Raw genomic sequence first — 15691 nt, forward strand, 5'->3', positions numbered from 1 at the left:
ATTTCATGCAGCCAACCTTGTTTATTGAGAAATCCTGGTTTTATTGCCCGTTAACATGTTTGCTCCACAAACTAATTTCTCATAAAGCAAAGCACAACTTTTTCTTATAAATAGTATAAATTATTTTATTTACAGAACTTGTTACAAAACAAATAGACTATATATTTCTTCTCTTTTAAATATCCAAAGTAATTTTCTATCCCTTGACATTTGTTCATGTTCTATACAGCAGCCAACACAAAGTCCAGCTGAGATGCTCTTGATTATGTGTACAAATGATCAACCTATTCACACATTTTAACACAGGAGATTGCTTTTATAACCAAGCTCAAAAACAGAAAACAAACAAACAAAAAAACACAGCAAAATGCTTTCAAGGCCCTACATTCACACTGACAGTATGTAGTGCTCATTTAAATGATCTGAAAAAGTAAAAGGTTTTGCACAAAATGTAATAATGATTATTTTCTGCTAAACAATGAAACTTTTAACAATCATTTTCCAAAGCCCAACTTTTGCCCCCCCGCAGGACAGAATGGGAGATATTAAGAAATTCCTTGGCAACAGAACTCTCGCAGGAAGACAGCTGCCTTTATAAGTTACATTTTTCAAATTATACATCTTTTTCAATGTTCTCAGAGGTACTCTGTATATTTTTGGAATACAAAATATTTTAAATATTCTATTTTAAACTCTGCATTTCATGAGTGAATAACAAAACAGACACATTGTGTAAGTTGCTGGCTGACAAGATTTGTAACCCTTGGTGCCACCGGGAAATCCATCACCAGTTGAATTCCTGTGAACCAAAAGGTCTTAATTTTAAAATACCTTATAAAATTACCAGCATTTGGTGGTTTTCAACTCCTCCCCTAAAATTTTAGTAACAATATTTAGGTGGAAAAAGCAAACTCCAAAAGTTCAACTGAACATTCAAGTCTTTTTAAAGTATCTGTCTAAGCTTAAAACTAGGTTCAGGCACTTTCAGTTTTTTTTTGTTTTTTTTTTTCCCCATTTGTTTTAATCACATCACATACTAACGCACATGTGCTCAGGGCGCGCGCGCGCACACACACACGTGCACGCATGTGCGCACACACTCTCTCACACATAAAACACTAACAAAAGAAAAGCAGTGTGTCACTTATTACGTGTAGTCTATTGGGAAATCAGGCAACTAGGGAGAAGCAATGCCCACTTCATCTGTATGAATCCACTCCCAAGACACTGAAAGGGACAAAAGACTTTCACAGAACAGAGGCATCCCTTAAACCGTAAAGGAGGCAGGTTCTAGAACTATTGGCTTGGCAGTGAACCACTTCAAATTATAAAAAGGTATTTACTTTTATTAATTAATAAATAAATACTAGATGATCTCAATTGTACCAAAACAGGATATCCGAAAAAAAGACCTGTGCAAAAATACATATTTAAATATGTACAATTCATTTTTAACAAAATATGTCTTCTCAAATAGGGATACTTCCATATTTATAATAGAACAAGAAATTCCAAAATAAAGATACAAAAGTAGGTTTTGTATAATTCTTTGTTCATCATTGCAGCACTTTTTTTTTTTTTTTTGTAGGTTAAGAAAACTGCAGGAGTTGTCATGAAATTCTATTGGAAAGAATATAAAAATTATCTTGGTTTTAAATTGATACCAAAGTCTGTCTAGAAACAACCCAACCACTGCAAATTTGGTTTTTGCAAGTTAATTTAATTCAAAAAAATACTTGTACTCCCGTTTTAAATGGTCTTAATTGTTCATCATAATAAAAAGTAGTTGTAGGAGAAAATACAATATTCGAACAACAGTCTAAAATTTAATAGCACTGTTTAGGTCTGTTTGTGGCAGGCAGAATCCAAAATGGCTAATTTCCTAATCCCGATGCGCTGTGTACTACCGGGAGACAATAATGAAATTTCAATTAAAACCTCAGTCTAAGAAATCAAATGATCAAGACTCGCTAATCTAAATATCTACATTATTCTGCATCAACCTGCTATCGTGGATCCTATTCACATCTTTCGGAACAACATGATCTGTCTATAAATTCCATCACTAAAAGCAACTTTATTTATAACCATCAAGTCCCCTTGGCTCTGAAAATAAATTCTACCCATACCCCATTGCACTTGTCACCAAGGAATCAACTAAGTACGTTCTGATTCGCTCTTACCTCCGTCTCTCCATCTCCCGGGATGAACCACCAGACTGACCTCTCCTAACGACACCAAACTGGCCCATCCGTGCTCTCTTCTTAGACAAGCTCTCTTACAGTATCATTTTTAAAACATTTACTGACTGATTGCATAACAGGTGAACAAGATACTGTTCTCCCCTTCCTTTAAAAAGAAAATCAATATTTTACATCAATTTATAGCTAAAGTATCTGAATAAAGATTTTGTTACCTTACATAATAAGAATAGTTCTGTAGCAATTCACATTATTAGGCTGGTAACCAAGTATTTATTCATTCTACCTGTTGTTGACTTAAAATTCCCTGAAACTGAAGTTTGTAACCCAAGAATTGTAAGAAAAACGGATGCACTGACTGGCTCTGTCCCAGCCCTGCCCAGGGCCATGATCAGAACCTTGGGAAATTTACCCTGTGTTCGGCAACTTTGTGTGTTCTTCTAAGCAAAAGTGCCTGGTTCTCCTTTCAGGAGCTGTGGTGGTGGAATCATCTGTTAAAGAGCTCCAGCTCATCCCCTCAAATTCGATGACACCTTCTCAATCAATGATGTCTTAACCTATCAAGCTCTTTCTTTGGGGGTGGGGTACTAGAAACACTATCCTGGAGGGTCTCTGAAGCTCCCCGTGAGAGGGCAGGCGTAAGTCCCCAGAAAGGAGGTGTGACTAGCAGACACTACACATGCATCCTGTCATCTCCGCACGGGCAGGTGTTCACAGTCACCAACGCCCCTCCCTGGGTGCCTGCTCCCCATCCCAACGGCATCCACATAAACATGTGTAGTGGCAGGAAGGGGTGTGTAGATACACACAATATGGGGAGTGCTCCAAGCGGAAATTTACACTTAGTCCCAGGACAGTGTCCAAGGAAGAGGTTGCGGGTAGTGCACCGAGTGCCTTGGAAACATTTAAGTACATCAATGACTTTGTGAACGACAGAGTCTGCTGCATCCCAACTATTTCACGTTACAAAGGCAATTTTTAAAAACAGGAGACTGGACAGGACAACCAACCTAATTGTATACTATTTAACATGAAAACAAAGGTTAAAAAAAATTCAATCTCTTTGGAAATCTTGGAAAATTTTCCCCCATAGTGATTTGTCTACCTCCCCACCCACCAGAATTTGGCTTTCCATTATCAAAATTGTTTGCATTTTCTTTTAAAAAAAAAAATATCACACAACAATTGCTTTTGTACCATGAAAAGTAAGCCTCTAAACTGGTGTATACTTGCTCTCTGGCCATCAATGGCTTTAAACCAGTGTGTACATTAGAAACTTCTGACGGCTTCTGATCCCAAATTACTTGCAAAAGGCTGGGCAAAAACACAGGCTCTTTTGTCATGGTGCCTCTCACTGACGTCCATATTCCATTCCCGGCACCTGCTATAAAAACCTAGCTGCAGACCCCCTTTCTCCAGAGGGCTGCTTGGGGTGCAGCTCTGCTCGCCCCTGGGAGGTGTCTCCAGTTAAGGTGCCTGACTGCTGGAGAGGGACCTACAGACGACAGGGTGAGGAAAGAACTAGGCAGGGAGAGGAGGGAGGGAGAGAAGTCTACAGTCACGCTCTTGCCAAGACACTCTCGCCAGCCAACCTCCTCCAAGAGTGGCTCCGTGAAATACTACAGGTTCAACAACGAGACGGGAACTTCTCACAGATTGTAGCAAGTAGTCCAGACCGCTCTAACACTGATAAAAGCAATTCGGTGGCTGGACTTGATCCAGTGTCCTTTACGAGTACTCACTGCTACAGACAAAGCTTCAGGGACATCCTCGTTAAAACAACAGCCCAGCAGATTTCTACCCTCGAGGCCCACAGGAGGTTGGGAAAACAGACTCAAAGGCATCGTGGAGTCCAGAGTGCTGAGTGGAGGTGTAACTTGTCGTCAAAAGTGTCCAGATTATTCCTCCCCGTGCTATTTTCAGCTGTCAGGGACGTGCCTTTGGCTTTCAAAAAAGAGGGGGTGGGGAGACAACGAAAGGTAAGTAAGCGGCTGTACACGGCCCCGCCCTGATTTCTAAACACGGTATTCCCGAGGCCACTGCGTCTCCAACCAACTGGGCGATGCCAGGAGCAGGCAGCTCTAGAATTTGGCTTTAGCTTTCAAAAGCCTTCCGTGCCCTGGGGCACAATCCTTCTAAATAAAAGACTGGCTTTTAGAAAACTGTCCAGAAGAGAGGCAGCCTGGGTTTCTAGCTTAGAGAAAAGGCTCACATGTTTGCCTTTTGGTTCTATTTACTGATGCAGTTTCCTTGAAGGTATTCCAGGTTGTCAACTGAGACGTACGTGAACAAGGTCAAATGGGCCACCACACAGGTGTGAAAACTCACACCCAAGGCCATGCTGAGGCAGGGAGAGGGGACTCTGGCCTTCACCGTCCCAGAGTGAGCTAGTTTTAGGTCCTTGGTGGCAGAGCCCACGAATCAACTCGGGGGCTGGGCTCGCACCCAGCCCCATCTCCTAGGCTCCCCAGCAGGTCCCACTGATTCCGTTGCTGAGGGGATTCCAACCGGTTCAGTTATCTCTGCTTTAAAATCAGCTCCGCGGAGAACAGGGAGCTCAGGTCCCTACTGGTCTAAGAAGCAGCCTTCTTTACAGCATTTTGGAGTCATGGGTCCCTTGGATAGTCTGAAGAAAGCTACAGGATCCCTCTTGCAGATAAATGATCACAGACGTAAAAATACGCAACATCTTGGGGGTTCATCCATCCTCTGATCTGTAGCCATGGGCCCCCCCTAGAATTTGTGCAGCACAACAGAAAGTATGCCACTGCAGAGGAAATCTTTCTCAAATACAAACTTAACATGAAACTGCTTTTAAGGAAAAGAACCCAAACTTAGGCTGTTTGTCCTAGTGGGACACAGTCCCCCCCCCCGCTAGACGGTAGAAATCAGAGGTGGCAAACTGGCAGCTCATGAGCCAAATTTAGCTGGCAAACGTGTGGGCTTCCCCAGATCAAAACAAAACGAAAAACTACAGAGCTTTAGAAAATGGTCAAATTTCTCACGCAAGTCCAGCTCAGCAGTTTCTCTTTGAAATTGCTAACAAGCTTCTGGGAGCAGCTGCTCTGTGTAGACGAGACTCCCACTCCCCCATTCCCCACAGACACTGTCACTCTCTGCTGCACCCGCCCGGCCTCTTCCTCGCCTTCTGACACTGGCGGACAGTAAGGTCCGCAGCGGCATCTGCGTGAAGATGGCGCGCTCAGTGACACTGGCGTGGGCATCCCGAGGCAGTGGGACAGCCCTCCCAGGATTCATGTGAATCAGGAAACTACACCCAGAAGGGAGTTATTAAGGGATGGATTCTTACAGTGTTTGCACTGCGTTTTATGCTTATCGTTAAACTACAAGGAATAACTACAAATCAAGAAGGTTTCACTTGTCCAGGAACCCCTGTTCAAAGAGACCCAAACAACACACGAATAGCCCATATGTATTTGTGGCTCAGAGAGAAGAACTGAAGCAGCTGCTACCTAAATTTGTGCAAAATTATTTTCCCCATACCTTTGGCACTGAGTATTAATTCACACAGATATTGGAGGGAAACTTCTATCACATGAACCAACTTCTTGGTATTTTCTGGAAAAGTTCTAGCCTGGCATTTAAGTTCAGTTTTGAAGATGAGGAAGGGAAGAAAAACAAAACAAAACAAAAAAGAGGCTCACATTTTAAAGTAGGGCTCTGGGGGTGACACCGCTGAAATTCCTGCTTGTAAGCAAGGACAGGAGGTATCCTGCTGAATGAAATAACAAGATGAGAGAGGACCTGGACAGGAGAGAAAGGAAGCTGGAGGAACCGGCCACAGAAGGGAAGGCCAGGAGGAAACAGCAGCAGGGGAAAGAGTGGGGAAAAGACAAGATACCGCCTGAGAAAGCCCCGGTCAGTAATGAATCCGAAGGCCAGATAGCCCTTCTCTACAAGTGGGTCACGTTCAGATTTTTTTTCAATCTGTTAACTCAAACAAGATTTTAGTCTTCTGCTCTGCCCATAGTAAATGCTGCTTTCCTGCCGCCTCGGAAAGCAGGGAGGAGAAAAAAAATAGGGAGAGAAATTAACAAGGAAATTAAAATTCTGAAATTCTTTGATGGGAAAAATATTCAACGGTCTCTTTCAAATTTAAATCATCCCTTTCTAGATCAGTTTGATTTTAGCCCAGCTTTCTTCAGAAAAACACACCGAAGGACTGCTCTCTGGGAAACACGGCCCGCCGGCCTCGGGGAGGGGTCTGCCGTCACGCACGACGGTGTCCGCGGCACTTGCTGCCGAAATGCACCTGTCGTGGCCTCCTCACCCAGGAGCGTCCCCCGAGCGTCATCACAGAGTCAGGCAGAGAGGAGCCTGTTTGACCTCCATCTGGCCAGCAACTCATCCTTTTCTTGAAAGACCCCATGAAGCTGGACATTGGCTTTTAGGCAAACCCACCAACCCGACCACATAGATCTCCGAGCTGACGAAAGATCTCAAGGGAGGGGCCACGGGCCTCCCCACTGGGCTCCCAGGCCCTGTCCTACCTGATGCAGGAGGGAGCTGTTTGCCAGTCCTGGCGGCCCCGGGCTGGGGCCCGCATGCTTCACGTGGACGTGGTTCACGGCCGGCAGTTTGGCCACCTTGGTGGGCCTGCCGCTGCTGCTGTTGATGCCACTCGAGCCCGGCGAGCACTTTCTTTTCTTGCCTAGGAGCTTGTCCAGAGGAGTGTGCGGGTGGGGGCAGGCGCCGTGAGAGCTGACGGGCAGCTCACCGGCCTGGTGCACGAAGGGGCCGAGGGAGAGTGTGGAGTCGCCGCTGTTCACCATCACGCTCATCCTCTTGATGGACTCGCCGGGGCTCCCGCCGGGGGCGCCCCGCCCGGGCTGCTCGTGCCGGCCGCTCACCGAGTTCGCTTTGCCGGCCACACAGTTGAGGCCGACGCCGTGGGGAGAGGCTACCGCCGCGGGGTGGGGAGGCCCGGGGTGAGCCACACAGTTTTTCCTAAAAGACTCCATGGAATGAGAAGAAGAGGAGGAGGAGGACGAGGACGAGGACGAGGAGGGGACTAACAGCGGGGAAGTGTTTTTGCGTTTCTTTCCTGAGCCGCCGCTGCCGGCACTGCTACTCGCGTGGTGACAGTTAGTGCTGTTACCAGAAGGCTCCTTGGGCCTTAAAGACTTGCTAGATTTCAACTTCTGAGGTTTCCTGGCCATGGGGGAGGAGGGCACGGAGGACAGGCCGGAAGGCGTGGAGGGGGAGGACGAGGAGGAGGACACCTGTCTGGACTGCATACTGCACACGGGATCCACGGCCCCGGAGGCGGCGGGCTGTGCGTTCAGTGTGGTTCCATGAGCTGGTACCGACTTGCTACTGGGGGAGATGCAGGAGGACGAGAGCGGGACAGGGGAGGGAGACACGGTGGCTGCCGCCAGGTAGCTGACCCCACAGTGTGATGTCGGCACAGAGTTTGTCCGGTGAGGAGCACGTGTGGAGACGGGCGATGCGGTACTGGGCACCGGCGGGATCTTCCTGTGAAACAGAAGAGGGCCTGAGCAACGTCCACCGCCGCCCTTCGTGGAAGCTTTCAGAAGGACACCCCCTTCACCTCTGGCACTGAACACACCCCATGGTCACAGGGATCACGCCGAGATGCTGGGCCACACAGAGGGTCACTTTTCCCCTTCAAATTCTTAACGCCTTTCTGCGCTCTGAGAACAACGGCCTATAAGGCCGTGTGCCTCACCGGTGCTGCGGCCGCAGGTACGTACCCCACACCCTCCCGTCTGGCACCCCAAACTCCGTGATCCTGGCTACTGATCTTCCTTCAGTTCCGAGAACGGGCCGTGAAGCGAGACCCTGTGTATCTTCCGCCTACAGCACTCTCACCCCAACTCCTGCTCACCCTTCCGTTTCAGCCCCCATCATCACTTTCTCAGGAAAACTGTCCTGACCGTCCTGACTCGCTTCGTTCCCGCACTGCCCCCCGTTCCCAGACTCTGGAAGACTCTGGTAGTTTGAACATGTGACTGATGACCACTGTCTAGCATCTCTGTGGACGGAGCAATCCACAGCGGATCTACCACTGTCCCTCCAGCACGGTGCCTGGCACACAGAAGGCGCTCAAACGCTGAGAGAACTCATGAACAAACGAGGAAAAAGGACGGGCACAGCTAGTTAATAACAACTGCTAGGTCCCAGCTACTGGCCTGAGTGCCTGTACAAGGGAACAAAGCCCCCAAACCTCAGGGGGACTTCTGGTCACGGTGAGCTAACAGTGTATTCTGTCTATAATATTTGGGTAAAGTATGTATTCAAACAGTCAAACCAGGGAGGACCCCCCACCCCGCCGCCGCCCTCACCCCGGCTTCTATTTTAGCTCCGATTTTTAAAACGTGACGGCGCCAAAATCTCAGAAACCCCTATGGCATAATGAACACTGAGATGGCAAAACAGCAAACGTCCTGACTGGAAGCCAAGTGCCAAGCCTGCCCGGCTCCCGGCCTCCACGGGCAGCTCTGGCTGATCCGGGCGCCGTACCAGCAGGGGCCGGGTTCCTCATCCTTCAAGCGAGAGCGCTGGCCTAGACTGCTGCCCAAGGGCTTTCCACGTGCGTTTTGAGAAGGACTATAGTTATTAATAAACGGAATTAACAACTGCGAGTGTGCGCACCAGCCTTAAAACTCCCACTCAAGAGTGTGGCTCTGGCCCTAAGTCAGTGCTTCCCAACTGTGGCTGCACATCAGAATCACCTGTGGAGTTCAGGCCACACCCAGACGGGCCACACCAGAATCTCGGGGTGGGGTCCAGGCGTTAGTAAGTTCTAAATCTCTCCAGGAGATTCCAGCGTGAAGCCAAGGCTGAGAAGCCGGCCTCTACCCCCATGCTACTCACGAAGGATAAGCCTGAGAGGCTTACTAGAGATGCTGAGTCCCTGGGCCTCACCCCAGACCTCCTTCATCGTGGTGTGTTTCTCCACAAGATCCCCAGGGCAACTGGCACCTGTGAGAAGCTCTGCTCAAAATGCAGCACGGGGGCTCCGGGCTCCGGCTCCCTGGGCGCAGTGGCTTCTCATGGCCACCAGGTGGCTTAGGAAGAGGGGCCTAAGGGCCAGGCTGCTACAACTGAATCCTGGGAAAAGGAAAGGCTTCCACAGGGGCAGGGATGTGGACCTCTCCGGATGACATGACTGGTTTCTCTTAAAAAAGCTCTTTTAAGTCATTTCTTACCTTCTGCATAAAGAAGAGACAAAAAAAGAAGAGGTAGTCATATTGACCTGTGTTTGCACACATGAACTCAGAGGACACAAGCAACTGATAAAACCGCTTCTGCCTGTGAGAAGTGGGTAGAAAACAGAGGAGTACGGGGCCAGGGGGACTAAAACTTTTCACTGCACGCCTCTTCATATTCATGTTTCCTTTTTTAGCCAAGTGACTTTATTACCAATCTAAAAAATTAATTAGCAAAAGGAAAACCCAAACCACAAAACCTTTGATAGCCAACCCAGCCCCTCCTTAGGGGGAAGTGCAATAGTGGCCCCCAGTCACTGCACGCAAGCAGCAGACAGAACTCACAGGGGCTTGCAAACAGCCTTTCGGGTCGTGGCCACGCTCCAGAGGAAGAGCTGGTCTACGTTCACTGCTGCCCAGAGACTCCACACACTGAAGATAACTTACTTCACTGCCAGGCTCAAATCGCACCTCCACTTATCCCGAAGTTAACCACGGTAACTAAAGGGTAAGGGGCTGAGGAGAGTGCTGCCGGGGCTCTTTGCAGAAGGGAGGACTTTCGGCTGAGCCAGTAGGATGGGACCTGGCCGACTTCAAAACTTTCCTTGAGTGCCTCAAAGATGCCACCTGAAGAACAGTTCTCTTCTGGATGAGAAGTGCCGAGCCACTCCCGGCAAATCTCAGGGGCAGCCTGCGCCAGCACCCCTCACTCCCCTGTCGGCAGCATTTACTCCCTCAAGCACCTGGCCTGGCACCTCTCTTCAAGCTCCTACCTGCCCCAGGCCCGTGTGCCAGCTCATCACTGAGTGGCCCGTCTGTCTCTACTGAATTGACTTTTTCAAAACCAAAGGTCATGTTAACAGAGAGAACGGTTTCCTCCTCACTGCGAGCAAGTGACGGATAAGGCAGTGAGCCTCTGACAGAACAGAGAGAGACAGACAGTGGAGTCAACTTCAGGGTCCTGCTTCTTCAGAGGTTCACAGCACAAAGAAAACCTCTCCAACACGAGCCATTAGGAACCGAAACTCTCTCAACCCAAACCACTGGCCATAAACCACTTACCAATATAATGGGGATAAAAATTCTGAGGACCCTTCTAAACCCTTAGGAGTACATTAAACCCATAGTCCTGTGAGCTCAATGAGCTCTCCAGGTCCCACCAGTAAGAGGCTGAGATTTCATGCATTTTAAAGTTTTCTGATATGAGGCCACCCCCCAAAGAATCCCGACAAACCAGTGCCCAAGTCTGTCTCTGGTTCAGAACACTGTTCCTTCATAAAGGTTCTTATCTAGCAAGAACCAGGAAGCAACATGAAATAAAGCAGAGTAACACTGCAGTGGGGCTGGTCTTCACAGTGAACAAGTGCAAGTCCTTCCTGTTAATGACCACGGGGATGGTTCTCTGGATTGTGGACTACCCGAGGTCTCTGACAGCTTCCTCTGACTGTATCAGGCAAGCAAAGCAGAGAGGCAAAAATAGATGTACTCGCAGAGTCCACTCAGGGAGGCACTAGTAAATGACGCCCCAATGGAGGGTTTGGGATGACTAAGTATTATCGGACAGCCCCCTTCAGCAAAGCTCAGGGCTTCCCGAAGTAGGCTCCACCAAGCGCTAGTCCCCGGGATGCTCCCCTAAAAGAGGTTCCCAGGTCAAAAGAGCCTGGGAGACAGTCCGCATCATACACGATATCCTCTGCTTTGAGAGTTACAACGGACCGTGCCCATTAAAGGCTTTGAGAAGTCCTGCAGTAACAAAAACTATTTTACTTCAGGAAAGGCTGAGCTAATAAACCTTTCTGGCCATGGAACTGTTCTTCCACTTAAAATCACGTTGCGGAAACGGCACGCATAAGGCCACACGAGATGATCGTCTTACTTTCAACTGTAAACCAGAGCAAATGGCTCCTTTCCCTAAAACCCTCAGCAGCTCCTCAGTGCCCTCAATCAATTTCAGTGTCATCTGACCTCTCAGCTCTCCTCTTGCTCCAGGAGCGTCCTTGCTCTTTCTCAAACAAGCCATGTTCTTTTCTGACTCAAGACATTCGCACATACGGTTCTCCTTGCCTGGAACCCGCTCCTCCCCGCTGGCCCCACGGCTGCCCTTTCTCATCCATTCATCTCAGTTCAAGGGCCCCTTAAGACAGGCTCTCCACGAATCCCTCCGTCCTGTTATTTTCCCATCTCAGCTCTTAGGTGGGTCCAAACCCTGGCTCTACCTCTAACGTTCTGTGTGACCTTGCTTCTCAGTTTCATGATCTGTAAACCAGGAATAATCCAGGCCACCTGACACAGCAAGGTGCCTGGCCTACAACAGTCTCAGTAAGCGCTACAGGTTATTAGCGTTTCTGTCATCTCCCTTACGACAAGCTATGATCTCTACGTTCTGTTGACTGGCTCTCACATTTCTCCCCGACCTAAAATGTGAGCTCCGTCCATCTGGGAGTCCCTCGGCCTGAAACCCCAGCACCGAGAACAAGACACATTTGCTCCAAGAGTGAGTGTATGAATGATGAGGGCCCTTCCTCCAGGGCTGGTCAAAGGCCACGTGTTCCTCTCAGAGACCATTATTTTCATTAAATCAGCCCCGTAAGAAACAAAGAGGATGCAGCCCTGATGCGCCACCCGCCCCCCGAGTTGGTGGGACGGGCACTCACTTCCATAGCTGCGCGTTCAGATGCTTCTCCACCATGAGGTTGAGGGCGCAGCGAAGCCGGTTCCACCTGGAGTCAAACACGTAATAGCCTCTTCCAATCTGCCGACTCCCGAATGTGCAAAACTGCAAGAGAGAGAGCACACGCTCGGACTCACTAACTCCGAGGGCGTGTGGCCCAGGAAGGAGCAGCCAGGACAGACGGCGCTTACTGAGGACCGAGGGCTGTGAAGCACGAGCGTGACAATGCCTGGCCCTGAGTGTCATGGAAGAGAACGGGAAGAGCAGGAGACGCGTCCGACCGAGTGCACGCCGCCTTGGGGCGCCCTGCTCTGAGCTGCACTCGCACCTTGACCTCGCCCCGCATGGACCGGAGGGCATGCCCGGGTCCCCGCCGCGCCCCCCTGCAGTGCCCGGTCCCTGCGGCGGGGGGAGGGTTGGCGCGGGGGCGGATGTGGAACTTACAGATGCTGGCTGAGGATGATGACCTGAATAATGACAGTCCAGTTTTTCAACAGACTCTTCTTTGTCATCGCCTTCTCCCTCCTCACTGGATAACCGAGAAGCTGGCTCAGTGGCAGGCAGGGGAGGGTGTGGAGATTCATGGACTGGAGGAGGGTCAATGGGGGCACTCCCACCTTGCTGAGCAGGGCAGCCTGGAGGCCTTGGTGAGTAGAAAGTGCAGCACTGATCAGATCACATCACATGTCTGGGAATCAGCCGCCTTAACTCAGATACAACAAGGTATCCAAAACCATCAGGGGAGGTCTGGGCTCCACCGCTAGCACTAGGGACACAGATGCTGATCCGGGGGGGCCTGGGAGCGAAGGGTCCTCTCTCCCGAACCGCGCGATGTCCAATGCAGCTGTCTGCCCGGTCTAACCAAAGTAACTTATAACCACTTCTCTATTCCACAGCCACCTGGTCTGCCTCCTACTCTCCCCAAAGAAGGCGAAATACATGTGGAATTTAAGAGAATTCTTTGAGTCCTCTTCAAATCTCACCTGGAACTGGGTTACTAAGGCAATCAATGAGGTAATTGGTAATGTGCTCTAAAATAACCTAAGAGGGACAGAGGTGATAAAAGAAGGTAGCTTTACCATTTTATGTGGGTAATCTGGAGTGTGTAACTCAAGGACAGTAGTGTGCTTTTCCAACACACACAAAGGCCTGGTGTTTCTAGACTTAAGCCTGTTTTTTAATAGATGGAAAAACTAATGAAAATGGCCAAAGAAAGGACTTGCAAAGGAATCGACAGCCTGGGCCTGGCCACATTCTCGGGCACCTCCTCCTCTGATCACTCCTCCAACCGTGTTGTTCGGAAACCTGGGGGCCCATGTGGGGACAGGCTCACGGGCACACTCAGGTTTCCAAGAGGGTGGCACTTCCACCCCTCATGTGACCATTTCAAGAATCAGACACGTGAGGGTAAAAGGTTAATTAAGCAACAGCACCCAAAGGTTGGCATATTCCTAAGCAGAAGCCCTCGGCCCAGACTCAAAACCCTCGTTCTCTATGCCTTTCTTTTGCCCTTCTTTCTGGAAAGTGGGTACAAAGTCCTTTACTTCAACTTGGTTAAATATACGAGCACGCACATACATATATTCAGCCCACCATCACTGCCTCCAAGGGATGTGTCTAAGTTCTGACCTGCTGCTCACTACACAGCTCAAATGACTAACACACACGCAGGCCAGAGTCCCAAATGAATGAATGAAAAAACATGTTGCAAATGGATGCTGTAAAGACTCAGGCTGAATGCCTATCCCCAGCAAGAATCCCAACTGCTGTGTTTTGCAAGAAGCGAGACAAATGAATGGGAAATGGCTGCCAAAGCCATGTGAAATGTTCCCATCACTAACTTGCGGGCAGGACCCGGGCTGCAGCCCTACTCAGCAGGGTCAGGAGATACCGAATGCTGAGCAGGGGCAGAAGAGATAATTCTAGCTTTACTCTGCTGCTTGCATTTGGCCACAAACAGCCCTGGTTGAAACTCAGTGATGAACGCTTTTTTTTTTTTTTCTTAAAGTAAAACCCCATTAGAAAAACATCTCTTCTCGTAGCGAGCCTGACGTCTGTGCTCGACATCACGATACGCCGGGGCTCTACAGCCTGCATGTCTGTTCTCTGAAAGAGGGAGAGAGAGCTGGAGGACGGGGCTTACCTTGGAAGACTGGGGGTGTGAGGTTTAGGTTTACTAGCTACGAAAGGCTTTGATTCGGAAGGAATCACTCCGTGAGAGTTTTGGTGTGGCTCCTGTGAAGTTCTAGGAGGAGTGGGATGCGGGTCCCTGAGAGGCTGCGTTGGTTGCTGAGAGTCCGGATGGCGAATCGATTCCTTTTCCCTGGTTTTGTTTTTGTGCTCGGCTAACAACACATCGAATCGTTTTCTTCTACCCTGGACAGCCCTCCGCTGGGTTAAGGAATGTGTCTACAGACCAAAAACAACAACAACAAAAACAAACAACCAGAAATGGAGGAATCTCAGTAATAATTTTTTCTGCCGTACATCAAAAAATACCAATGCCAATAAAAAAGCAATTTGGACCATTAGCTTAATCAAAGGCTGCTCAGCATCTGATAGGCTAAAAATCTTAAGAGTATGCTTTTTTTCCCTAATACTTAGAAGCAGATATTCCAGGCTCCAAATGTATAAGAACCTGGTGATGTTATTTCCACCAGAAGAAAGAAGAAATGTTAACTGTGCCACCAGGTATGTAACTGAGGGGCAAACAGTAGATACAAACAAGTAACAGGTCCTCGTGTTTTGTGCCACAGGAACAATCCATGGATCAGAGCTGTTACCAACTCCACTAGAAAAGTCCCCTTTGGGCCATTTAGAGTTTTGAATGTTAACAGGGAAGAAGCACTTATTCCAATAAATACGTATCACAAAGTCTTCTTTCACTAACTGCCAGAGAGTAAAAATTAAACACAACTGTTTCTTTATTCCTGTGACAATGCCATACAGAGAGAAAGGGGCTCACAGCATCCTGGAGACAGGCCGAGGGAGACCTGGGGGGATTAAAGAGTAAGAGGCCAAAAGAAGACAGGCTGTGCACAGGAAAAGACGCAAACCAGCGTGAGTCGCTATCGAAAGACACTCACTATGGAAATCAAGAAAATGGGATAGGATTTTTGGATCCAGAGACAATGTCTAACCTCAGAATTTTAAAATGGTCACATTCTTTTTTTTTTTTATTGGAGTATAACTGCTTTACAATGTTGTGTTAGTTTCTGCTGTACAATGAAGTGAATCAGCTATGTGTATACCTAGATCCCCTCCCTCTTGGACCTCCCTAAAACCGTCATTGTTGAGAAATTTGAAATTACTCTTGAGAAGAAGAATGGTCAAGTAAACCTGACCACTCCATACTGCTTAGGGCCTCCATCTGTAAAGGAAAAAATGCAAGGAGCCGCTAACCACAGCATCCCCAAAATCACACCTCCCGAATATGAGTTCATCTACATAAATCCTTCCCTCTTCTATGTTACAACAATACTACAAATGATACTTTCATTATACACACATTATACAAATGTATTGCTCTACAGGCTCACATGTTCGCTACAATTTAAGGGATTTTAAGGGGAGTTAGGCTTCTAATTCCCTTTTGCGGTTCCATAACATAACCTACGTCCGTACCA

The 15691-nt window shown here is 48.3% G+C and overlaps 1 protein-coding gene across 1 annotated transcript in view; it reads right to left on the minus strand.

Moving 5' to 3' along the window:
* The window catches only part of ATXN7 (ataxin 7), a 92576-nt gene continuing 76885 nt past the window's right edge, over nt 1-15691 (minus strand). The window contains 7 exon segments of the mRNA XM_024123753.3: nt 1-4145; nt 5867-5888; nt 5890-5934; nt 6713-7697; nt 12049-12170; nt 12510-12708; nt 14209-14474. Coding sequence (XP_023979521.1) covers nt 4036-4145; nt 5867-5888; nt 5890-5934; nt 6713-7697; nt 12049-12170; nt 12510-12708; nt 14209-14474 — 1749 coding nt within the window. The 3' untranslated portion in view covers nt 1-4035.

This window comes from Physeter macrocephalus, chromosome 18 (genome assembly GCF_002837175.3).
Source record: "Physeter macrocephalus isolate SW-GA chromosome 18, ASM283717v5, whole genome shotgun sequence".
In the NCBI taxonomy this organism is placed as follows: Eukaryota; Metazoa; Chordata; class Mammalia; order Artiodactyla; family Physeteridae; genus Physeter; species Physeter macrocephalus.